Source organism: Oryctolagus cuniculus, chromosome 7, assembly GCF_051225735.1.
Source record: "Oryctolagus cuniculus isolate XC-2025 breed Fujian yellow rabbit chromosome 7, ASM5122573v1, whole genome shotgun sequence".
In the NCBI taxonomy this organism is placed as follows: Eukaryota; Metazoa; Chordata; class Mammalia; order Lagomorpha; family Leporidae; genus Oryctolagus; species Oryctolagus cuniculus.
The window spans coordinates 129,886,732-129,912,360 of NC_142873.1; the positions used below are offsets into that span (position 1 = coordinate 129,886,732).

The 25,629-nt window shown below is 57.6% G+C and overlaps 2 protein-coding genes across 17 annotated transcripts in view; both read right to left on the minus strand.

Annotated features, from left to right (window-relative positions):
- Positions 1 to 10,435: 10,435 nt before the first annotated feature.
- ARTN (artemin) lies at positions 10,436 to 15,422 on the minus strand. The gene is made up of 5 exons (XM_051856564.3): positions 13,438 to 15,422; positions 13,100 to 13,248; positions 11,761 to 11,887; positions 11,393 to 11,516; positions 10,436 to 11,317 (listed from the first exon to the last, which is right to left on the minus strand). The coding sequence occupies exons 3-5, from the start codon at positions 11,818 to 11,820 to the stop codon at positions 10,845 to 10,847; spliced, it is 657 nt and encodes a 218-aa protein (XP_051712524.1). The 5' UTR covers positions 11,821 to 11,887; positions 13,100 to 13,248; positions 13,438 to 15,422; the 3' UTR covers positions 10,436 to 10,844.
- Positions 15,423 to 15,936: 514 nt separating this feature from the next.
- The window catches only part of ST3GAL3 (ST3 beta-galactoside alpha-2,3-sialyltransferase 3), a 230,118-nt gene continuing 220,425 nt past the window's right edge, over positions 15,937 to 25,629 (minus strand). For 7 of the 16 annotated variants that reach the window (XM_070078618.2, XM_070078616.2, XM_070078617.2 and 4 more), the window contains 3 exons: positions 24,135 to 24,281; positions 23,796 to 23,942; positions 20,868 to 21,684 (listed from right to left, as the gene is read on the minus strand). In XM_070078618.2, the coding sequence (XP_069934719.1) occupies positions 21,556 to 21,684; positions 23,796 to 23,942; positions 24,135 to 24,281 (423 nt within the window). In that variant the 3' untranslated portion in view covers positions 20,868 to 21,555. Of the gene's footprint in view, positions 16,890 to 18,290; positions 18,424 to 20,867; positions 21,685 to 23,795; positions 23,943 to 24,134; positions 24,282 to 25,629 lie in introns of those variants that run through there. The other 9 variants (XM_051856567.3, XM_051856568.3, XM_002715162.6 and 6 more) reach the window with 3 other exon arrangements.

Consider the following 25,629-nt stretch of genomic DNA (forward strand, 5'->3'; position numbering starts at 1 on the left):
CCGATCCAGCTCTCTGCTGTGGCCTGGGAAAGCAGTAGAAGATGGCCCGAGTGCTTGGGCCCCTCACCAGCGTGGGAGAACCAGATGCCATTTGGGGAGTGAACCAGCTAATGGAAGACCTCTCTCTGCCTTTCAAACAAATAAATATAGCAAAAGGCCTACTGTACTTGAGTTCCAATGGAAGAGGTGGTGATGGCTGAGAAAGTTGATGAAGGCCTGAGGAAAGGGAGCCTCACTTAGATGCTAAGCAAAAGTACAGTGGAACTCCAGTCATTCAGCACATCTTCAATAAGAAAGTGCTGAAAAGGGGCCGGTGCTGCCTGTGAGGCTGGCATCCCGTTTGGGCGCCGGTTCCAGGCCTGGACGCTCCACTTACCCAGTCCAGCTCCCTGCTGCCTGGGAAAGCAGCAGAAGATGGCCCAAGTACTCACATGGGACCGGGATGAAGCTCCTGGCTTCAGCCTGGCCCAGGCCTGGCTGTTGTGTCCATTTGGGGAGTGAACCAGAGGTTGGGAGCTCTCTCTCTCTCTCTCTAACTCTGCCTTTCAAATAAATAAATAAGAACAGCTGGTAACCTATGTTCCATATAAGGGGAGATTTTAGGAGTGGGTGATGCTGAACCCCTACCCCTAGACCATGTAGGCTTCATTGGGCCCCATATCTTTTCCTTGGCTGCTCCTTGGTACACGTCAACTCATTAAGTTAAGGGAGTGATACAGGGTAAAGCCAGAGCTCTCAATGTTTGCCTCTACTCTGAGAGCTTTGCAGGAATGCACAGTCCCCTGATCCAACAAAGTAATACCCAAACCACACTTAGACCCAGACAGACTGGAGCCCACCTTTGCCATCCCAAAGGAAACCTGCTGCCCCTATCACTGACCAACTGCAGGCCCACACAGGAGCCGATCATGCACTTGGAAACCTAACATTGAACTAGAGGATTCACTGCCTTTCATCTCGGAGAGTCCAGGAATTAAGTGCTAGCTACCTGGCTCCTTGGTCTGCATGTTGCAATAAACACTTGCTTTTCTCCATCACCCTGGTGTTGCTGATTAACTTGCTGTATGCCAAATGAGCAGACCCAATTTTGGGGTTCTACAGCAAGTCCTCCAACCATTTTTGGGGTGTTCTATGACGTGGGGAAGGGAGAGAAGATGGGTTGTAGAGATGAGGTTGGAAGACAAGTTGGGGACAATGGACTATTATAAGAGTTTGGACTTTACCTTAAGTGTAATATGACACTATGGTGAGGTTCCCAGTGGATAGCATTTGCCTTTTTTTAAAAATCTGTGTGCAATATGGAGGAATGAAGTGGCTGGAGACATTTGGAAGAGGAAAAAGGAAGTCAAAATAAAGTGGCTGATTCCCAGGCCTGTGCCTAAGGTGTGAAATATCCCGGGGCCAGTGCTGTGGTGCAGCAGGTTAAAGCCCCGCCTTGCAGTGCCGGCATCCCATATGGGCACTGGTTCGAATCCTTGCTGCTCCACTTCCAATCCAGCTCCCTGCTGGTGCACCTGGGAAAACAGCAGAGGATGAACCAAGTGCTCGGACCCCTGCACCCACGTGGGAGGCCCAGAGGAAGCTCCCGGCTCCTGGCTTCAGATCAACTCGGCTCTGGCCACTTTGGGGAGTGAACCAGCAAATGGAAGGCCTCTCTCTCTACCTCTCTCTTAACTCTGTCTTTCAAATGGATAAAATAAATCTCAAAAAGAAATTTAAAAAAGGAGTATCCTGGGCTTGGTGTTGGCGGAAGGGGTGGGGGGTGGGGCTTAAGAGCACACATTTTGGACCTAAGGCCTGGCTTCAGAGCCTGTGGATGCCTCTTTCCAGCTGTGAAACTGGGGCATCTTTTGAAGCCCTCTTTTCCAAAAGAGAACAGTGAAGGACAGACCGAGGTGACACGTGGAGGGCGCTTGGCCCAGGGCTATGCTTGATCAGTGTGAGTGTTCTTCCTGCTTCCACTCCAGGGCTGCTTCTCATCCCTGTGGGCTCCCTTAGCAGAGAAAGAAACCAAACCTCACCAACAAACAAAGCTTCCCAAACAGTACCAGGGACAGATGGACTGACATGGGCCAAGGGAGGGTCAGGGGCATTTCGGGGGGGGGGGCAAACCAAAGGGGCTTTCCAGAAGATGTGAATGGCAGTGTAGGATGTCTTAGAACCAGTGACCAGTTACAGAAGGGCTCCTCTCTGAACCACAAGCCTAGGACAGACAGGGACACAACCTGTGTTAACCCTGGGAGGGACCTGCAGACACAGGAGAAAATACCTAAAGCCCACGAGAATGGGGAAGGACTTTCTGGTGGTGACCTGGAACCACTATCACCAATGTATATCCACGTCAAATCAAGTGATCAGGGCCAGTGCTGTGGTATAACAGATAAAGCCACTGCCTGCGGTGCTGGCATCCCATATGGGTGCCAGTTCGAGTCCTGGCTGCTCCACTTCCAATCCAGCTCTCTGCTATGGCCTGGGAAAGCAGTGGAAGATGGCCTAAGTCCTTGGGCCCCTGCACTCACATGGGAGACCTGGAAGAAGCTCCTGGCTCCTGGCTTCGGATGGGTGCAACTCCAACTGTTGTGGCCATCTGGGGAGTGAACCAGCGGATGGAAGACTTGTCTCTCTCTCTGCCTTTCTGTAACTCTGCCTTTCAAATGCATAAATTAAAAAAAATCAAGTGATCAGCTTAAAGCTTGTCTGTCAGTCTACCAAAACAGCGTGTTTACTACTTGCTGGTTCTATAGCACCAGACCAGGGCCTTGTAGCTAAGAATGCTCAGAGGAGGGTCCCCTCCTCCCACCTGGCATCGGGGTTGCAAGCAGGCCATTTTCTGTGTAGCCCTCTGGTTTGGAGAAGAGAAGTTAGGTAGTAGAGAGGCAGGTTGATGCTGGCTCACCCTCGCAGGGCAGGACAGCTCGCCGGGGTCTTGGCCTTACAGAGAAGTTTCTAAATAGATACCATGTGATGAGTAAGTCCTGAGCTTTGTCTTCTTTCTCATAAACTCAGGGACTCCTCCCTTGCAAACCAGAGCTGAGGGTCAGGCCGCGTGTAGTCAAGGTGAAAGCCAGCTAGAGAGATAGGGTTACTTTCATAGCTTCTCGCTTGTACTTGCTTTTTGGTCTCAATGTTTCTTTTGTTTTTGCCAACTCATGGATGCATTTAATTTCAAATATATATATATTTAAATATATATTTATAATTATATATATAGCTTGCATTTTTAGCTACTTCCAGCAAGAGGTTTAGCCCATGTTTATAAGTTAGCGTTACGAGAAGACCCAATGAGCAGTTTGCAGTCCTTGTAAAACTTGATTTTTCTGCTGCATGTGTGCCAACTGACAATTCTCTCCCCCTCTTCTGTGTTTTTTTCTTTAAGATTTATTTATTTTATTTGAAAGGCAGAGTTACAGAGAAGCAGAGAGAGAGAGAAGTCTTCTATCCACTGGTTCACTCCCCAGATGGCCACAACAGTTGGAGCTGTGCTGATCAGAAGCCAGGAGCCAGGAGCTTCCTCCAGGTCTCCCAGGCAGGTGTAGGAGCCCAAGGACTTGGGCCATCTTCCATGGCTTCCCTAGACCACAGCATAGAGCTGGATCAGAAGTGGAGCAGCTGAGACTTGAACCAGCGCCCACATGGGATGCCGGCACCACAGGTAGCAGTTTTACCCACTACACCGCAGTGCCGGCCCCTTTTCGATGTCTTTTTTTTTCTTTCCACCTGCCCCTCTGGCCGCTGCCCCTCGGGCTCCCCTGCTGACTCCTCTCTTCCACAACTTGCCCCCTGACTGCCGGATCTGCTTCTCCCCTTGGCCCTTAGGCCTCCCCACCCTCTTGGCTTCAAGCGGTGACTCTCAGTTGCAGCCCCGCACGTCTCACCCCAGCCTCCTGGCATCTGAAGGTAGCACAGGCACAGGCAGCACTGAGCACTTGGTCTCCCCGATCCCTCACCCACTCCCAGCCTACGAAGGCTACACCCCTGTGCTCCTTACCAGGAACCGAGCCAGATGCCTGGAACCCGTCTCTCCTCCAGCCTTCACTCCCAGCCAGTTGGTTGCCACCCCTGCTTACTGTGCCTCTCTCACACACCTCTGGTCTTTGCACACTGCTTCTGCGCTCACCTAAGGTGCCAGCAGGTGTTGCCTGGACAGCTCTGCCTGAAACAGCTCGAGCTGCCTTGCCCCTTCGAAACACACATTTAACTACTCACACTAAAACCCTTCCGTGGCCCCCGTGAGGACAAGTTCCCAGCTCCTTGGTGGAACATTCTGGGCCCTTCACGATCTCAGGAGCCTTTTGTCTTGATGAGCGCCCTCCCCCGGTTATACGTGAAATTGCTGATTTACACTCCCCTGCCTTTGTTCATGCCACTGCCTCTGCAGGGAAGGCTTTGGCTCCGTCTCAGTCCAATCAGGGGAAAGAAGCCACGCAGAAAGCACGCAGGGCAAGTTGACAGCAAGAATGTTGGCCTGTAACAGGGGGTTGCAGCAGTGAGGGATAGGCTCATAAGAAACAGAGAGAACTCTAGAGAGTAGAGGAGTTACAGAAGCTTAGGACTAGGAGGGAGAGTCCTTCATCCCTCCCACCTGAGACTGAGACGCATACCATGCTGCAGAGGGCATGAGGGCCACAGTGAATCCAGAGCTGAGAGGCAACTGAGGCAATAACCATCAGCCAGTGCAGGCCCAACGCCCCCACCACCTGTGCAGTGCACCTCTCAAGATCAGTTCAGGGGCTGGCATTATGGTACAAGGGGCTAAGCCACTGCCTGTGACAATGGCACCCTATGTGAATGCTGGTTTAAGTTCCAGCAGCTCCACTTCTGATCTGGCTGCCTGCTAATGTGCCTGGAAAAGCAGTGGAAGATGCCCCCAAGTACTAGCGTCCCTGTACCCTTGTGGGAGACCTGGATGGAGTTCCTGGCTCCTGGTTCTGGCCTGGCCCAGCCCCTGCCATTGTGGCCTTTCAGGGAATGAACTAGCAGGTGGAAGATCTCTCTCACACACACACTCTCTCTCTCTTTGTAACTCCACCTTTCAAATAAAATAAGTAAATGTCCCCTGTTCCATGAAGACTTTCCTGATCCCTGTTCCCCCTCCCTTCAGGTAAAACCAACTCCTCTTCCTTTGGGAGGCAACCTACTCCCCATTTTGACACACATATCTGTACCTCAGTCACACCTCTACTGAAGGGACATGCAGTAGCTGATTGTATTTTTGTTTATTGTGTACCCTACCTAGGGCTACCAGGAAAAAAAAAAAAACTCAGACACCAGTTAAATTTGCATATCAGATAAACAACAAATACTTTTTTTATATAAGTATTTCCTAACTATTGAGACATTTTTAAAGTATTTGTTGTTTATCTGAAATTCAAATCTTTCTGGATGTCCTATATATTTTATTTACTAACTCTGGCAACTCTACTCACGCTTCCGCCTCTAATGATGGCAAAAGATGCCTCTCATTTGTCTCTGCATCCCCGTAACTAGCCCAATGCATGACAGTTAGTCCCGAGAGTGGTGACGTCTCTGGCAATAGGGTTGAGAGTGGAGGGAGCAGAGACTAGAGACATTTTAATGAGAGACCATAAACAATAATCCATCCAAAAACTCATGACGGCTTCAACAGAATGGCCGCGGGGATGGAGAGGAGGGGATGGCCCTGCGAGGACCACGGGGAAGGGGAAGAGGGAGCTCAGCGAGCTGGGATACTGCCAGGACCTCGGCCTGGGGCACTGGGCAGAGCTTGGTGCACGCTGGAACAGGGGAACACTGGCGTGAGGTGTAGACCAAGGCGGGGAAGTCAGGAGAGCAGGTCGGAAGGAAGCAGCAGAAGGCCGCAGGACAAGGCCAGACGTTCCCAAAGCCACACAGACAGCGCTGGACTCGGGCCTCAGAAGCGTTAAGGCTAGAGAGCACACGTGGGCACGGGCAGCAGGGAGGAGGTAACTGGGAGAGACAGGGCTAACGGCGCTCAGACAGAGCCCCAGGGAGGAAGAGGCACCCGAAAGCACTCTGGGAACAAGCAGCCGGGGCAGCGCGAGGACAGGCAGGAGAGTCTGGGACTAAGAGAGTCGAGGCAGGATGGGTTTTCAACGTGGACTTCTGGGAGTTCTAAGAACTGGAGCTGGAGATGTGGTCTTCGGGTTTGCTGACACTGAGCGTGCTGGCTGTCTCCGCGAGAACTCTCTCACTGAGAAGTAGTGGAAACGGATACCGGAGGACGCTTCAGAAAGTTCATGACAATGCGTACTATGACACTATGACAGCACTGTGTCAGGACTTCCAAACTGTTTGCATCAGAATAAACTTACCCTTTAAAAGTCCATTTCCATGGGCTTTTTTTTTTTTTTCGATTTTACAAAATTTATTTGGGAAACACACACACACAGAGAGAGAGAGAGAGAGAGAGAGAACCCATCCACTCCCTAAATGTTCACAACACACACACACACAGAGAGAGAGAGAGAGAGAGAGAACCCATCCACTCCCTAAATGTTCACAACAGCCCCCTGGCTAGGACCGAAGCTGGGAGCCAGCAACACACACAGTCCAGGTCTCCCACATGGTGGCAGAAACCCAGTTACCTGAGCCATCACCATTGCCTCCCAGGGTCTGTATCAGCCAGAAGCTGGAATTAGGAATAAGAGCTAGGACTCAAATCCATGTGCTCCAATGTGGGATACGGGTGTCTTAAATGCTAGGCCAAGTGCCCACGCCCATCCCCAACCCTTTTGAAATATCCTTATGCATGGTGATCACAGTATCTTCTTTGTTATGATTAGGGAATATTTGAGTAAGCATAAATAAAGGGGGAAAGTTAGTATATATGTTTTTTTTTTTTTGGTTTTTTGTTACTTTTTGACAGGCAGAGTGGACAGTGAGAGAGAGAGAGAGAGAGAGAAAGGTCTTCCTTTGCTGTTGGTTCACCCTCCAACGGCCACCGCGGCCGGCGCGCTGTGGCCGGTGCACCGTGCTGATCTGATGGCAGGAGCCAGGTACTTATCCTGGTCTCCCATGGGGTGCAGGGCCCAAGCACTTGGGCCATCCTCCACTGCACTCCTGGGCCACAGCAGAGAGCTGGCCTGGAAGAGGGGCAACTGGGACAGAATCCGCCGCCCCGACCGGGACTAGAACCCGGTGTGCCGGTGCCTCAAGGCGAAGGATTAGTCTAGTGAGCCGCGGCACCGGCTAGTATATATGTTTTTTAAAGCCTGAAGAATGAGGAGATCTCATGAGGGGGCTGGCACTGTGGCGTAGAGAGTAAAGCCACCACTTGCAGTGGCGACATCCAATATGGGTGCTGGTTCAAGTCCCGGCTGCTCCACTTCTGATCCAGCTTTCTGCTATGGCCTGGGAAAGCAGTGGAAGATGGCCCAAGTTTTTGGGCCCCTGCACCTGTATGGGAGACCTGGAAGAAGCTCCTGGCTCCTGGCTTCAGATCAGCACAGCTCCAGCTGTTGTGGCCATCTGGGGAGTGAACCAGCAGATAGCAGACCTCGCTCTCGCTCTCACTCTCTCTCTCTCTCTCTCTCTGCCTCTCTGTAACTCTGCCTTTCAAATAATAAATAAATAAATCTGTAAAAAAAATGAGGAAGTTTGTAATTACTGAGACAGAGCCCTGCTACGGGCTCGTGAGTACAAGTGGAGAACCGATCAGGCTGCGGACAACATTCACATAGTATTGAGAATAAGGCTTCGTTCCTTTGGGGCCTCCAAATGAGCCTCAGAAACTCTGTGGACTCCCCTAAATATCTTTGTCAGATTTAGAAATCACTGAGTTTTCAGCATTTTTAGGGGAAGAGGGTCCGTAAGTCTCCTCAGAGTCTCGGAGGACTCCACGACCCCCAGAGAGGTTGAGACCCTATGGACGAGAAAGCTTGGTCCCCGGGCACAAAGTCTCCTGAATGTTTTCTCAGACCTCCCTCCCCCTAACCTCTCCTTTTCAAGATAAGACCCAGTGACTCAGTTACACACACGTGTCCTGCAGATGCCTTGCCTGGGAAAGGATGGCAATCCCTGGGCAAGCAAGGAGGAAAGTCCTTAGTCACGGCGCCTACCGGCTCAGTCAGCTGTGGGCAGGGGAACCCATGGAACCTGAAGGCATGCTTCCTGGCTAAAACCAATCTAGAGGCAAGTTTTAGGGGCTCCCTGGAACCCAAAAAGCTGTTTCAAAGCTGCCTGTAATTTTTCTGTCTTGCAAAGGAGCAGTGCTCGATATCCCTCTGCAGGAGAGCATGCCTTCATCCTGGGAAGACCACTCAAGGGGGCAGTGTAGTTTTGCAGATGTGAGACAAAGACCAGATTCAGAAATGGAGATACCAGAGCTCCCCACGGCCCCAGACACAACAGCGGGCAGTCTCGAGCAGTCACGTGACTGCTTCCTTCCACTGCGCTGCGGAGACAGGTGCAGTTCCGCAGTCTGTCTCCTTGGGGGTGGGGGCAGCTTTATCAGATCTGCCTTTAGAAGGGGCACTGGGATTGCTCTGGGCCTCAGGTGAGACTAGCTTTTGTGAAAAGGTGTTCTTGGAGAAGCGACTTCTCCATGTGGGACTTTTGTGAGATGCTGGGCTCACGTTGGGGACCTGCCCTGCTCCCTCAAGGAATGTCAAGAGCCAGCCCCTTTGGCCTGGCTCCCAACCTGGACCTCTGACTTCGGACATTGTCAAAGACGCGTCAGTCTTTCAAGTGGCCTTCAGAGCAGGGGTGTCTGTGCGGCAGGGCCTGCAGGCTTTGGGGACTAGGTTGCGCTTCGCAGTCTCTCCAGCAGGGGGCTCTCTGATCCCAGTGACCATGGAACTGATGGACTGTCCTCCCGCACCCCCAACAAGCCCTCTGCACACTGCACTGGTGCCATTGCCTTTGGGGCGGGGGCTGCAGAAACTGAGGGTCCTCAAGCAGCTTGTAGACAGGGGACAAGAAGGGCTTTGGGGGAACAAAAGCACCCAAGTCTGGGGAGCACCTGGGAGTGGGCCAGTGAACGTGTTAGAGCAGACCCCTTCCTCCTCCCTGACTCAGCACAGGCCCAGCCCCAAGCGAGCCCTTGCCCGCTCCTCGCTCCAGCCTGGGTGACCCGGGCACCTGCACCTGGGGAGGAGTTTCTGAAACAGTGTTACATACCAGAGGGACCCCCGCCCCCCACGACCCCAGCTCTCTGGGGGTGCTCTCACCCTCCCCTGGCTGCAGCTACTGTCTCTGGGCTGACAGTTCTCCATCTCCCGGGCCCAGAGCACCCTCCTCCCTCCAGGCCAGCATACCGCACTGCCTCCTGCAGCCCTTCCGGATGGACCACAGTTCTAACAGCGTCCTTCCTGGATACACACCCCTACCTGTTTTCCAAAGAAAATTCACATAGGCCCCACCCCCACCCTGACAAACGCACAGGACCTGGCCCAAAAGGATGTGCAGGAAAGCTCAGTCAACTACACTGAGCTCTTAACTTCCTGTTCCTGTTCAAATCATTTACCAAATTAAATTTAATGATTTATGTAATTGCTTATTTACTGTCTGTCTCTCCTGGCTCAAATTTTTAAAAAAATTTTTAAAAATTTATATTTAGTTGAGAGGGAGACAGAGGGTTCTCACATCTGCTGGCTCACTCCCCAAATGCCCACAAGGGCCTAAGGCTGAAGCCACGAGCTGGAAACACAAGCCAGGACCCCTGGATGGGTGGCAGGAATCCAGTTACTTGGACTGTCACCATTGCCTCCTAGGGTCTGCATTGGCAGGAAGCTGGAATCAGGAGCCAAAGCTGGAAAATCATTCACTTGTTGAAGGAATAAGTGGATAGCCTTGGTCATAGCCCCAAATGCAGGTCCCTGGGGCTCTTGGCCGCTTCTTGCCTTCTTACCCCAGTGAAGCTGTGCCTCACTCTCTTGTAACCAGCTTCCCATGGCCCCCTCTTCCCCACCCTTAGCCTCTTTTCGGGTGTTCTTGCTCTGGGCTGCTCCACGAAAGGAGGGTAGTGAGCCCCACTTAGGGCACCACCTACAAATGCGGGCAGTGTGTGCACCTGTCAGGGTGCCTTCCAGACGACAGTGCCCTGGATGGTGGGACACTGAGCAGTGGCAGAGGGGCACGGCAGTGTGTGGTCCTCTGCCACCTCACCCTCCACGCAGGGCCCTGGAAGATGCCAGAGGCCGCTGGAATAGGGCTGTCTCCACAGGAGGCTCTGAGTTCTGTTCCCCACAGGCAAATGCTGGGGACTGAGCAGGGGGTGGGACGGGGCCAGTGACGGTGCCAGTGCCACCCATTCTGCCTGTGCTCCATGCCTCCAGTGCCAGAGGGGCTGGCGGGGGTGCGGTTGGGGGGTGTGGAGTGGAGGCAGGGACCAGATAGGCCCGCAGCATATCAGTGGGAGGGTCCGGCCCAGACTTCCACTCAGCCATTCTACCCACTCCCCACTCCCCGCGGCCCGGGAAAGGATCTGACAAACCACAGAGGTAAATAAATAACTTAGAAGTAATAAATACGGGCCCAGGTCCCACAAGTGAGCACAAGGGCAGCTCCAGCACAGCCACCGGCGGCAACCCCAATGTGTCTGCTCCAAATCCCGGCGGCCCGCGGGCGCGGGGTTGGGCTCTGCAGGCGAGGGCTCCCAGTCCGTGGCCTGGCCAGGGCGAGTCTGAGAAGTGGACCCTCAGGTCTGCACAGCTGAGGTCTCGGGTGTCTGTAGGGCTGGGATCGGTAGGGTGATGGCCCTGATCCGCTGTCTCTCCATCTCTCCAGGGCAGGTTGGGGCCTCGGCTCTGTGGCCCAAGTCCCCAGCTGGCGGGTCCTAGGCAGCGAGAGGCGCGGGCCGGGTCCAGCGCACAAGCCCCGGGGGGCGGGGCCGGGCGGGGGCGCTCTCAGCCCAGGCAGCCGCAGGCGGTGGCGGAGAGGCGGTCCACAGTCCTCCAGGTGCTGTTCACGTCCATGAAGGAGACGGCCTCGTAGCGCGTGGGCCGGCAGCAGGGCTGGCTGACGGGCCGGGAGCCGGGCGGCGGTCGCAGGGCCCCGGCGCCCAGTAGGCTGGCCAGGCTGAGGTCGTGCGGGGAGCGCGCGCGGCGGCACGAGCCGCTGCAGAAGCGGAAGCGCACCAGCTCGTCCGAGCTGTGGCCCAAGCCCAGCGCGCGCACCGGCACCAGCTGCGAGCGCAGCCGGCAGCCCTTCGAGCCCGCGGCCTGCGCGCGGCTCCCCCGGGCTTCCGCGCGCGCCGCGCGGCCCCCACGGGGAGGCGCGGGTGGCGGCGGCGGCGGCGGCGGCGCGGGCGGCGGCGGCGCGGGCTGCGGGGGCTGCGGCCGCCGGGCTCTTCCTCCGCACGGACTGGCAGTGCGGCCCCCTGGAAGGAGACGGAGTCACGCGCGGCGTCCCAGGCCAGTCACCCCCTGCCCCGCCCCCTCGCCCTCTCACCTACCCGGCAGGTGGCCGGTGGGGGGCGCCAGGACCGGCGCGGGACTTTCGCGGGGGGCGGGGCCGAGAGAGGCCTCGGAGACGCTGCTCAGCAGGGCCAGAGCGGCCAGGGTGGGCCACAGGGCAGGCTGCGCGGGGAGAAAGAGGGCAGCCTGGTGGGCGCGGGACGGGCGAGCACGGGGCGAGCATGATGGGATTCCTGACTTCGGGAGCACAGGGCAGGGCACTGACCATGCGGAGGGAGCCTGCTCCTTCTCTCCTACTCCTGGTCCCTCCCTCCTGGCCGTTTCCCCTCTCACATCAGACCCCTGGCCAGGCCAAGTCCTGGTCCCTGCCTGATCAATACGGTGGGGGTCCCGGAGAGGCACTCACCTGCCGCCTAGGCACGAGGCAGGGGAACAGCGCCGAAGAGCCTCCGAGTCCGAGTTCCATCTCCAACAACACCAGGAGCTCCCATCAGCGTGTGTGGACCTGCTCCCCGACCCTCTCCTCGGGGCAGCTTGCAAGTTGAGAGATGAATGAATGGTTTGGGGAGTGGTGGAAGGGGGTCATCCCCCAACCTGTCTTTCTTGGTGAGGGTCAAGGGGCTGGGAGAGCTGTACCCGGCCCAGGAGGGGAGGTGGCTGCCCTGAGAGCCGGCTTGAGAGTGCTAGGTGCGGGCAACTGTCCCCTCACAGCGCGGAGGTCAATGGTTTAGTTCCTCTTCCAGAGGCGCAGACAAGGCCCCGAGATCGTCTAAGGTCACGGAGCAGGACCCGAACCGCTGGGGTGGGGTGGAGGTCCTCTCTCCCCAAAGGCTTCCTGCCCTGTGCTGCAGGGCTGAGGTTGCTCTGCTGCTGGGGACCCCGGCTCCCACGGAGGGCTGAGGGCTGCAGGGGAGGAAGCTGAGGCCGGGAGAACAAGGGCACGTGCGGGGCACCCCGACAATGATGACAGTGAGGCCCAGACCTCAGCCTGTGCTGCTGCCCCTTGCTGCTCTGGCTCTCTGTTCTGGCCCCACAGCTCCTGGAGTCCTGTCTTCGAACCACAGGTGTCCTTCAGGAGCCAGCAGATGGTGAGGGCTCACAGATGGGCCTTCTGAAAACTTGGGGCCTGAGCCGGGGCCTCCTGTGGCCACCAGGGGGCAGAGTCTGCTAAGCCTGCAGACGTCCACGTGGGGGTGGTGGGCCTTTCCATACCCTCAGCCCAGGAGGGCCAGCTAGGCCCCCACACCAGCCTGGTCTCTGAGAACTCTGCCACCCTGAGAGCTGGTCCCTGTCTGACCCCCGCTTGGCCTTGGTGGGGGGGGGGCCTGGCAGCCTCACTTTGATCCTAGTTGTGCCCTGGAGTCATCCTTATCCCAGCCAGCCTCCCCAGCCCGCCAGAGACTTCCTGACCCTCATTAGCTGGGTCCCAACTGTCACCATCTGCCCCGCCCCTTCATACACACTGGTGGCACACTTGTCCTCAGGCCTCCCCAGTATGGCTCTCTAAGGCCAGTGTGCCCCTGCTGGCTTACTGGATGCAGAGACCCCCAGAAGAGGCAGATGACTTCCCACAGATGGAAGAAAAAGGCCAGGGGAGGCGGCCCCAAGTGCCCTCTGCGCTAGGGGGAGCCCAGGAGCACATCCCTACGGGCAGCTCAGGCCCTACCTACCTACCCTCCTGGAGGTCTGCGGCCAGTAGGTCCTCCAGCCCTGGCCTGGCCCCCTTCCCCCGGCCAGCTACTCACCACAGGGGTCGGCGCCGTGTCCTCCTAGGCACCGTTCCAAGGACCAGCGCTGGGCTTTCCCCCGCAGCTCAAAAGGCTCATGCCCAGGGCTGTGCACCTGGCAGCACCTCTTCTAGCCCGAAGTGTGGCCTTGGCAGCCGGTCTGTGGCCTGCAGCGGCAGCGGGGGCCTCACATTACAGCAGGCCAGCAGGGCCAGCACAGACCCACAGGCGACTGGAGGGGCAGGGTGGGCCAGAGAGCTGCACTGGGGGCCCAGGAGGGGAAGGGAGACCGTCTGGCCCACTGCCCTCAGCCCAGGGGATCGTCCGTCCAGGGCTGGGATGAGCGGCCGCCTTACCTCGGGTGTGGGGCTCCGAGCCCGAGTCGCAGCGAGGGCTGGGGCCCGAGGGACCTGCTGCTGGCGGAGCCCGCGGGCCGTGTCTGGGGGCCGAGCCCAACTCCATCCCTCAGCAGCCTCCTGCCCGCCGCCGTCCGGTGTCAAATTCCAGCCCCGGCGTCACCGGATCCCTGGGTGGGGCCCGGAGCGCCCCCGCCCCGCCCCACCTTGCAGGGCTCACCTGGCCACTCCACCCGCCGGCTCCGGTCCTCCTGGGGCTCAGCTAGGAGCCCCGAGGTTGGGGGTGGGCCCTGGGCAAGGACCCCGGATGCAGAATGGAGAGCGCGGGGCGGCGGCGAGGCGCGGAAACTGGGAGTTCAGAGTTGGTAGACACGCGAAGTAGAGAGCCGGGAGGCTGGCCGAGGGCGGGCGGGAGGGGGAGGGTGGGGAGGGAGGGCCGGGCCGGTCCCTGCCTCGGCCGCCGCCCGCTGGGACTCGTAGAACGGCGGGTCCCGCTCTCGGCCCCGCCGCTGCACCCGACGCGGCCCGGCATTCGGCCCTCAGGGCCCCAACTCAGCTCGGGTCGCCTCGCCGCTCACCTCTCGAGCTGCCCGGGGAACTGGAGGAGGGACCCACATGCAAACCCACCATCCCTGCGCACCGAGGGCGGAGCTGTGGAAGTGGGTGCCCCGGGCCGGAGAAGGGGAGAGTCGCAGAGGAGGAACATTTGAGCTGAGGCTTGAAGCAGGAGCCGGAGGGTAGCATTTCAGACTTAACTGTGGCCGTCCCGCAGGTGGGGTGGGGGCGGGGAAACAGTGTGCCGAGGTTGGCCGTGGTCCCGGGGCCCCGGAAGGGTTTTGAGCTGAACGGTGCGTTCTGAGGGGTGGTTCTGGCTGTAGTGGGAGGCTGGCTTGGAGACAGAGGAGCGGGTGTAGCCACTGTTGGGAGGCGGCTGGGGCTGTGGGCAGAGCCTGGGGCTGCACTGGCTGCAGAAAAAACTCATTAGAGCCTGAACTGCAGGGGGCAGAGGACGGAGGCCTAAGGTGTGCTTTTGGCCCTGGTGTTTGGGCGAAAGGGGTGCATCCTGGGAGCTGGGGCCCCCTGGCTCAAGAGTTCAGGGTTGGAATGCTGGGTTGCAGGTGAATTTGTAGCCTGGTGCAAAGTGGAGAGGTGGGCTGGCAATGGCGATTTGGAAACAACTAGGAGCTGTGGGAGCGGATGTGAGGGCCAGGGGAACGTGTGGGGACCAGCTGGACCCTGGCTATGACTTTCCCAAACTACCCGCACCCGGCCACCACAGAACTCAGTCAGAATCTTGCGGTGGTCCAAATCTGCACAGGTGATTCTGAGGTTTGGCCAGGGCTCAGAACTGCAGCTGTGATGAGAGCAGCTTCGTGCGGATGGGGGCAGGACGAGAGGTCTGATGGCAGGAAACTGCTGGCAGTGATGGGAGGCCCGGCTCCGCGCGGCCCCCAGGGTGAGCCGCTTGCTCTGTCGCCTCCTCCCACCTCCCACAGCCAGCGGCCACCGGCTTCCCTGGGACTCCCTTCAGCCTAGGGCTGCACGGGCTGCATCCAGAGTACACCCTGAACTGCAGGGACCAAAGGTGTGCTTTTGGCCCTGGTGTCTGGGTGCAGAGGGTGTATCTTGGGAGCTGGGGCCCCCTGGGAGAGGGGCAGGAGCATCTCTGGGGCGTGCCACCCCAGGAGGTGGAGGCGTGTGTGCGTGGCTGGGCCCCGACCCCCTCAGCTGGCAGTCACAGGGTGTGGAAGCTGCTGGTCCTAGGTGTAGCCAGGACCCCCTGTCCTTAGGGCTCACCAGTGGGAGTGCCTGGAGCTGCCTGGACCCCTTGGGTGGGGTAGGCAGGAGAGAGGTGCAGGCGCCAGCTGTCCCGCTTGCTGCCAGGGCAGGAGTGTCTGGCAGGAAGCTCACGCCATGTTCTCAAGGGCAGGTGTAAGATGTACAGTCTTTGGCCTGACCAGGGCTGGGGGTGGGAGAAGAGGGGTGAGGAAGGGAGGGATCAGATTCTTGGGCTCTAAGGGGGTAAGGTGTGACACTTCCCAGGGATGCCTAGAGCTGGGCTGTGTGCCTTCCTGTTCTGTTCCATGCAGGAGGGGGCAGAGGGGAGAGGGGGTGCCCTTTCTAGAGCATAGCTGGGTACTGCGGCAAGGGAGGGGAAGGTCTGGGGGCCTCTGTGCAGGGGGTGGGGGGCCCCTTCTGTGTTTGCAGAGCCGCGGCTGTGGAGACCCACAGGCTGCGTCCTAGGGCTGTGGGCGTCAAAGCCCTGGCTCCGCCAGGAGGTACTGGGAGCTCCGGGGTGTGCATGGTGCCTCTGGTCAGTCTCTCTTAAGGCAGGGAATACAGGACTATGGGGCACAGAGGCCTCCAGGAGGCCACCCAGGTCCTGTAGCTGACCCGGGCAGGCCTGTGGGCTGAAGAGAAGGCCCTTGGGGTTAGCGCAGTGCTGAGTCCTCGGGTTCCTGTTTTCAGGGAATCAGAGAAAGCAGGAGGAGGCCAGCATCAGGGAAGAGCTTTATTGCTTCCACGAGGGCTGCCTGGGCTGCCACAGCCTGGGAAGAGCCTTGTGCCTCGCTTCCCTCTGGTCCGGGCTAAGGCAGAACTGGACAACGTGGCTGTCTCATTGCTGAACCCAGACGTTTCACAAGCCGGTCAGCCCGGGCCCAGGGCCCCGTCCTGTGGATCAGCGCAGCTGGGGGTGGGCAGCCATCCCCCAAAGGCTGGGAGGGGCCTCGCCTACTGCACTTCAAGATTCTTTGCTCCAGCCCGGGGGCTGCCCTGGTGGCTCCCAAGGGATGGCTCTAGCGTTTCCCCTCCCACTGGCCAATAAAGGCCAGAGTGCCATGAGCTGGAGGGCCCTGGCATGAGATCCTGCCCACCGCCCCGTGGCCTGCCGCAGGGTACAGGCCGGTCATGGCACTCCTCCCTTACAGGAGGGGGCTTACTGGTACCACTGCCTGAGGGGCCCTCTTGGGGGAGGGGCCTCTTTTTGCACAGAGAGTGGACTGTATTTGACATCTCCAACCTTATTTAAAAATAAATTATCCCTCCCCTCCCCCCACCCAAATTCACAAAAATGATAATACACCAAACACTGATTGGAGAAACGATTCTGGCAGCAGCCCTGCTGCCCAATGTCCCACCTCCTGCATGCTGGGCCTGCTGGGCACAGCCAGTGGCCTCCTGGCCTCTGGCTTCAAGGACCCAGGCTGGCAGGGAGGCTGAGTGCTGGCCTCAGAGGCTGCCCCGCCAAGGCCTCTGCACCCCGGGGCTCTTGGCACTGTCCGTTGCTGGGTCTGAAGTCTCCTGTGCCGGTGGCGGCCGCTGCTGCTTGTTCCTGGTAGGGTCTGGCCTCGGTGGCCACATCAGATGCCGCTGCTTAGGTCCGTGATGACATGCGCTCTCACCAGCTTCCGTAGGAACTCCTTCTCTCGCTGGATATTGTGCGTCCAGGACTGGAAGGGAAGACGGAGAAGCGGTCAGGTGGGCCACCCGGGGACTTCGGTGGCCTCTTCCAGTCATTACCCACTGGTGCTGACCACGGAAATGGGGGATCGGGGGCAGACGCTCACAGTCAGTGGGGCCTGCGAGATCTCGAGGCCCCCTACTCTGCCCCTGCTGCTTGCCGCTTTTCCTTCTTCTAAGATTTGGAGAAACTAACCTCGTAGCTGGCTCCTTAGCCCAGCAGAACCACCTCTCCTGACCTCTCCCAAGTCTTGGAGGAAGGACCCTGCGCCTTCTGACTCCAGCCCTGGTCTGGTCCCCGGAGGGCAGGGTGAGTCCTGTGCACCCTGCGGCACAGGGGCTGAGCCCTTTTCTGGCCTGACACAGATCTCATCAGCTCTCCTGGCCTGGGCAGCTAACGAAATCCTGCTTCCCAGATCAAGAGCCAGGGGCCCGAGAAGAAGAGGCGGATCCTCGGTCAACATTTTTCTTTTTCATAGGCAAGTAATAATTGTATGTACTGATGGAGTGCAATGTATGCATACAGTGTGGAATAATTAAATCAAGCTGTTTAATACAGCCATCACCTCACATATGTATTTTGTGTAGTGAGAATGTTTGACAACCATTAATAACACTGTGTTGTAGATTTTAAAACTGCTGAGGCCAGTCTTATTGACAGTACGGGAATTACAAGGAAGAGGCTACCTTCCAGGGCTTTCCTGGTCTAGGACAGGGTTCTTTCTTTTTAAAGATGTGTTTATTTATTAGAAGGGCAGAGTGACAAGGAGACAGAGAGAGAGGGAGATCTTCCATCCACTGGTTTACATCCCAAATGGCTGCAGTGGCCAGAGCTGGGCCAGGCCGAAGCCAGGAGCCTGTAACTCCATCTAGGTCTCCCACATGGGTTCAGGAGGCCCAAGCACTTGGACCATCAGGGAGCTGGATGGAAGTGCAGCAGACAGAACTTGAACAAGCGCTCTGATATGGCGTGCTGGAGCTGCACCTGCTTCGCATCCCCAGTCCTCTCACCAGGAAGCTCTGAGGACTCCCAGATAATGGAAAAGGCTCCTCCGCTGAACGAATGAAGGAATGAATGTCGGGCCCTGCTGGCGTGGCCCCCGCCGGCCTCCCTGCTGCATTTGTTGGGTTGAGCCACGGTAACTGTGTTCACAGTCACATTTACTGGCTTGCCCACCCCTTATTCTGACCCAGTCAACCCTCTCCAACCTTCTAGACCTTTCCAAATCCGGATGTCAGGCACTCATATGCAAAATTCCTCTGCTGTGAACAGCCCCTTCAATGTCCTGTGCTGACCACATGCTCAGTCGTAGCGCCCCCAGGCCCCCACTCAGGCAGTGGCCGTTTCTTCCTTGAACTCTGCCGCCTGCCTCTCCACGCTCTCTGCACACCTGCGGCTCTGCCTTCTGTCTGGTGCAGACCTGGGGTGATTCACCCCTGGTTTGTGACGACTCAGGCCTCTGGCTCACCATCTTTCTTTGAGGGCAGGGATTGTTGGGCACAGAGTAGGTGCTCAGGAAGTATCTGTTGAATGAAACTAAATGTTATTGGAAAGGAAGCAGGCTGGGAGGAATGGCAGGGCCACGATTCACTTAGCCCACACCGTCACCTCTCCCCTGAGGGAGAAGGAACCCAATGCACCTGCCAGGAGTCACTGAGGGTTCGAAGTGTCAGGCAGGGCCGGCACCGCGGCTCACTTGGCTGAGCGGCGCCGGCACCCCGGGTGCTAGTCCTGGTTGGGGCGCCAGATTCTGTCCTGGTTGCTCCTCTTCCAGTCCAGCTCTCTGCTGTGGCCCAGGAAGGCAGTGAAGGATGGCCCAAGTGCTTGGGTCCCTGCACCCGCATGGGAGACCAGGAGGAAGCACCTGGCTCCTAGCTTCAAATGGGCGCAGCACACTGGCCATAGTGGCCATTTGGGGGGTGAACCAGTGGAAAGAAGACCTTTCTCTCTCTCTAACTTTGCCTGTCAAAAAACAACAACAACAACAACAACAAAAAAACAGCGCTGCGGCTCACTAGGCTAATCCTCCGCCTGCGGCACCAGTACCCCAGGTTCTAGTCCCGGTTGGGGCACTGGATTCTGTCCCAGTTGCTCCTCTTCCAGGCCAGCTCTCTGCTGTGGCCAGGGAGTGCAGTGGAGGATGGCCCAAGTCCTTGGGCCCTGCACCCGCATGGGAGACCAGGAGAAGCACCTGGCTCCTGGCTTCGGATCAGCGCAGTGCGCTGGCCATTGGGGGCTGAACCAACAGAAGGAAGACCTTTCTCTCTGTCTCTCTCTCTCTCACTGTCCACTCTGCCTGTCAAAAAAAAAAAAAGAAAAAAAAAGTAAGTTTGAGGCAGGAAGTCAGAAATGAGCCTGTGTGTATGGAACAAAAGCATCTGCAGCAGCTCCCCTTGGAAGCAGCCCAGTGCTTCACACTACGAAGTCCTGCCTGTACCCCGATAACTTCACAGGTGGTCTCAGCCTTCCCCCCAAAGAAAGCTCCCCAGGGGTCCTCTCCTCAGCACCCAATGGGTTACCTGGCCTGATAACACTGGGCAATGAAACCTTCCCAAGGGAAGCTCCTCTTCCACAGGGCACTTCAGGTGGGCCCCCAGGCTGACAGCACTGAGCAGTGAAACCTTGGGAGGAATTTCACCCAATTCACACCCAGCAAACCTTCTGTCCAGGAGGAGGGGGAGGGGAAGGACTGGACCCTGTGCCCTTATGAGCCCCAGGCTGAATGCAGACCGCGTGCTCAGCGCTCAGCCCGTTCCTGCGCCGCCCGCCTGGCCTGCAGGTGTTTTCTCTCCATTGACCGTGTAACCTCGCCTTCCCAAGCAGGAGTGACTGGGCACTCTCGGATTCTGTCCCATCCGTTCCGACGGATGCTGCCTTGCTTACCACTGCTTGCTGTCTCACGTCTGAATCCTTTCCTGCACAAAGACAAGAACCTGTTCCACCCAGCTGCACTAACGAACGCTCAGCAGATGACTGGGTGTTTGATGATGTTAAGGAATTACCATTAAAGATGTGATAAAACGTATAGTCCTTGTCTGTTAGAGAAACTTCGTGAAGTATTTGTGACTGGAACGAGATCGTGGCTGAGACCTACTTCCAAGACACCGGTGGCGTGGGGAGCAGGAGAGGAGGAACATGGGGGCTGTGTTGACCGTGTGTTGGTAACTGCGGAGAGAGGGTGACGGGCACCTGGGAATTATGTTGTCCTCTACACTGGTGGTCAGCCCTGGGGGGTGGCTCTCCTGCTCTTTTCCTAACTCCCCCTCCAGGCAGACAGGGTTTCATCTCCGGGAGCTCTGGCTATGGGCTGGGGCAGGGTTCTAGTACGCTGGCTCCACAGTCTCCCTGCATAGCCCCTGCCTTCAGGAGGGCTGCCCCTCGCCCAGCTGTCAACACTGCCCTTCTGCCTCCTTCCTCTCTGCCCTCTCTCTGGGCAGTCCCAGGAGCGCCCTCCCTGGGTCTGAACGAACGGCTGTGCTCACAACTCACACCTCCGTTCCCAGGCCAGACTCCTGTCCCAGCCCCCTTCACCCTCCAGCTGCTGCCCTGCCTCCCTGCCCCCTTCTCTCCCAGGCGTCCTTGTCTGCAAGGGCCCTGCCTGCCGCTCCCCATTCTCGGAGGCTGTGGCCACCGGCTTCTGTGCTGGGGACACTCCCTTCTCAAAGTGCTGCTCCTTTGGTCTCCATGATGCTGCACCTTCCTGATTCTTCTCTGCTCCTATTTTCTTTGAGTTCCTGTGCCATTTCCTCCTCATGCCCAGCCTTCAGTCCCCACACCCCCCACACTCCTGCTGGGCCTGGGGAGATGAACAAGGTGAGGCAGTGGGAGGCCAGGGCCCTCAGTGGTTCCCTGAGCAGAGATTCTAAACCCAGGCAGCAGCATTTGCAGTGAATGTCATCCAGGGGCTCAGTGACTAACAGAGACAGGTGGGGCTATCATCTATGAGTGCTTCCTATGTGCCAGAGCCTTTTTCTCTCTTTTTTTTTTTTTTCTAAACTCATTATTATGTCCCATCTCCCCCAAACTCCAGGAGGTGGATGCTGTTCTTGTCCCCATCACAGATAAGGAAGGCAAGGTCGGGAGCCAGGCTCTGACCTGAGCACCCAGACCCAGGCCGCTTGACTTCAGAACCTATGTGCTCTGCAGAGCTGTGTGTGTGGGATGACGCAGTAGGTATGTGAGCCCCAGAGCCACAAGGTTGTCGTGATGGTGAAACCAGAGATGTGACAGGTGGGAGGAAAGGGGCAGTGTCAGAGACAGCGTGGGGCAGCTGGTGCCCTTCCAGTTCTTCCCTGGCGTCTAATGTCCTGCTTCTTGCCTGTCTTCTCATCACCACGGCCAAGGGTCTGGTTCAGGAATTACCCTCTTGCTTTGACTGCTGCCTCCCAACTCGTTTTTGTTCCTGTCATAACCCCCTCCTCTTCACCGTGCAGCCCCACTGGCCCTACTCCATGCTATCTGCAGTCCAAAACTCCCCCAGGCCTGCCTGTGCCTTCAGCATCAAGTCCAAACTCCCTACAGCAGCATACAAAGCTCTTTATGATCCTGCTATGCCTGTATTTCCAGCTCTTTCTTTTTTGTTTAAAAATTTATTTATTTATTTGGAAGGCAGAGTTACAGAGAGGCAGAGAGAGAGAGGTCTTCCATCCGCTGGTTCACTCCCCAATTGGTTGCAACAGCCAGAGCTGAGCTGATCTGAAGCCAGGAGCCAGGAGCTTCTTCAGGGTCTCCCATGTGGGTGCAGGGGCCCAAGGACTTGGGCCATCTTCTACTGCTATCCCAGGCTATAGCAGAGAGCTGGATCAGAAGTGGAGCAGCCAGGACCAGAACCTGCACCCGTATGGGATGATGGCACTGCAGGTGGTGGCTTTACCTGCTTATGCCATAGCACTGACTCCCTAGCTTTCACATTCTGCCTAAAATTTCTACTTAAATATTTTTCCTTTACAATTATTTATTTATTTTTGTTTTATTTGAAGGGCAGAGAGACAGATGGATAGAGATCTTCCATTCACTGGTTCACTCCCCACATGTGTGCAACAGCTGGGGCTGGGTCAGGTTGAAGGCAGGAGCCTGGACTCTATCCAGGTTTCCCAAGTGGGTGGCAGGGACTCAAGTACTTGAGTCACCGCTTGCTGCCTCCCAGGATGTGACCAGCAGGAAGCCGGATCAGAAGCAGAGCGGCTGGGACTCAAACAAGGCACGCCCATGTGAGATGTGGGCATCCCAGTGGTGACTTCAATGCTGCACCACACACCTGTCCTCACCTAAAGCTTTTATACAGAATTCACATGAAAGGAGTATGTGAGAGGGGTGGGCATGTGGTGTGAACCCGCAGATGAAAGAGCTCTTTCCAATAAACTAATAGAAATTACAAATCCAGAAGGAATAAGTCAGAGAACAAAGATAAAATAGAAACCAGGAGGCAGAGATAAGCTGTGGGAGCAGTTTGGAGTGGGTGCTGGCAGGGGACAAAGAAGCAAGAAGATGCTGGCAAACCCACTACTGGAAGAACGTCCATGTCCACCCGGAACTCAGCCACCAAAGCTTAACTCCCTCAGTGGGCGGGATTAGCGCCCTCCCAGGGGGGACTGCAGAGGGCTCCCTGACCTTCGTCTGTCTTGGTGGAGCAGCCGCAGCCAGCAGATGGCTGTCTACGAACCAGGCACCCTACGTGCCGGCACGTTGGTCTTGCATTTCCCAGCCTTTGGGGCTGTGGGACGTGAGTTTCTGTCGTCTGCGGCATTGTGAGAGCAGGCCGCATAGACCAAGACCAAACCAAAAAGCTCAGTTCAGGGTGGATGATAATGGAGGCCTTGGGTGGGATGCCAGTCTCTCGGGGAAGGTGCCGGTAAGCAGGGCAGGTAGGCTGGGGTGGAGCCTCGGCTGCTGCTGCTGCTGCTTCCCAAAGGGGAGCGTGGACACTGCGAGAGACTGAGAGGGGAGGGTGCACAGGCCAACCCGAGACATCTGGGCGGGAGGAGTTCAGGGACCCGTCCACTGCATTTGCAGCTGTGAGGCAGGTCACTGGGGACCTTGGAGGCAGTGGTGACAAGTCAGGGGAGCCAGGCTGTGGAGGGGCAAAGGCAAGCAGAGCACACAGGGGCCTGCATTGTGGGTGGGGCGGAAGCAGGTGGAGTGGAAGGCTCTGGCCCAGGGCAGTGTGGGGCAGGCAGAGAGACAGGGAGCAGGAAGGAGCCAGCCGAGACCACAGCCTGGGTTTATGAGCACTGGGGGTTTGCACAGATGGACTGCTTCCACCAACGGCCTCAGTCACCAACACGGGGCGGAGGAGCAGAGGCTTCCAGCCTCAGGCTGGTGGGCGCGGTGGCAGGCACCAAGGTGTGGAAGAGGGCTCTGATTTCCCAGCTGGGATCTGCACTGTGCAGGGAGATGCAGGAGCTGGGAGCATTGCACAGAGGCCACCTGTGTGACCAGGGGAAGGTGGAGGAGGCCCCAGGGCCCTTCGGGGGTCCGAGAGGCTGTGCTCCTTCAGGGTCGGGTGAGGGGCAGGGAGGTCCTCTGGGGAAGGCAGGACCTGCAGGTTGAGGGTGACCCTGGGTTGGTGCCCACACTCGGGTATGGTGGCTGGGAGCGCAGTGAGGAGGAGAATGGCAGTGGTGGTGGGGGGAGAGGCATGGGGTAAAAGTCCAGGGCAGAGGCTGAGGAAGGGGATGCCAGGTTCAGCGCTGGGTGGGGGAAGGGCTAGGGAGATGGGCACGTAGGGTGCCAGTGGCCAGAGGCCTGTGTGCGGGATGGACCTGCCTGGAACCCACTTAGTTGAGGGTGGGTCAAGCCTCGCTGGGAAGCTCTGCAGGGCACGTTCCGGCCTCTGTGCCTGCAGCCCCCTCCCCTGGCCATGCCCAGGACCCGCCCCCCATGCCCAGCCCCGAACCTCTTTGATGGCGGCCATGCGCACGGTCTCGTAGTAGTGCAGGGGTGCGTTGGGGTTGCTCATGTCATAGCCAAAGCCAGCGACGGCCACCTCATCACAGCCGTGTAGCGCCATGGTCACTGCCACGCTGCCAAGGGTCGGGATGTTCTGGACGAAGAGAGGAGAGCAGGCGTGAGACAGCAGCTGCGGGAGGGCTGAGCCCTCAGCTGGGCCCCTGGGGCCACGTGCCCTTCCCAAGGCCTGAGCTCTCCGCCCACGTGGCCGCCCCAGGCCCTTCTCCCTCCCCAAGACACCGCCAGCCAGCTCTCCTGTTCCCTCTCGCGGGAGCCCGGGACTCACCCCCCGGCCCATGAGGCCGTTGTTGAAGGGCAGCCCGATGAGGGTGAAGGCGGCCTCCTGGATGAAATACGGGTTGAGGATGCGAATCTCGGGGGGCTCCTTGGGCACCCGGGTGGCCACAGACTTCCAGAAGCCGTCCGATGCACTCTGTGGACCCGGCACAAGAGGGCATGAGCTGGGCACACAGCTGGAGAGGGGACTGGGTGGGTGGCAGGGTCCAAGGTGTATTGGGGCAAATACTCAAAGAATGAGGTGAGGGGCATGAGGTGTCCACGGGGCACTGGGGCCTGTGGTGGGGACACGGGATGTGACATGGAAGACACAAAGGGTGCTGCAGGGCAGGGGACACTGTCCGGAGTGCTGCTGCTCTGGCCTGAGGGGCTCTTGGGCCAACAGGAAGACTTGGGGGTCCTGCTGTCCCACCACCGCCCACCCCGCAGCAGCTCAGGGCCCACCAGGGACTTGCCCCCTCTCCTATCTCCTCTGCTGGCTCACTCCGGGCCCTCTGCTGCCTCTCAGTCAACTGGTCTAAGTGAGCCTGAAAAACACAGCGAGGGTGTGAGCCAGGATGGCACGGCACAGCCACACACACACACTTGGTCTGCTGGAGACTACAGCTGGGGGACAAGCTCTCTGGGTTTCTCTAACTCTAAAATGGGATCGTTCTGCCCTTGGAGAATGTGGCGCCATGCTGGAGAGGCACCGGCCCTGAAACCTGACGCCCATGTCCATTCCAGGGCCAGGGCTTCCTCGCATACAGCACAGGAACGACTCTCTGGTCTGCTGTTCAGTACGTAAGCCCTTCCTGGCCAGGACCTGAAGGCAATCACTTGGACTACTCTCTATCGCTAGCTCCCTCAGCACCTTGCCCTGGGCCTTCTACTGCCCTCTGCAGGGAGACCCCAAACTTGGGGATGAATCCCTTCCTCCCATTTCCCACAGATACCACTAGGCTCCTGAGCCGGCGCTGTAGCAAAGCCGCAGCCCCACCCCTCAGGCATCACCAAGCCGTGGGCCCTAACCACAGTGTTACTTCCAGTGGGGTTGTTATTTGTCCAGAAAACTTAAAAAGAATCAATTGAACTTGGCACATATACAACAATGTAGTATACCTGAAACAACACAAGAGAAGTCCCATTTACAACCACACCAAAAAACAAAGAATTTCTAAGCAATCAACTTAGAGAGATATGTGAGATCTACAGGAACAAAACTATATAATCCTTTATGGAGAGATACAAAAACATGACTTAAGGAAGTGGGGGCGGCACTGAGTGCAGCTGTTAAGATGCGGCTTCGGATGACAGCTGTATCTGAATGCCTGGGTTCGAGTCCCGGCTCTGTTCTTACACCAGCCTCCTGCTAATGTGCGTCCTGGAGGGCAGCAGATGATGGCTCAAGCACTTGGGTCCCCGCTGCCTTGAGCTCCTTAGCTCCTGGCTTTGGCCTGGCCCATTTCCAGCCATCGCAGGCATTTGGGAGGGAACCAGTGGAT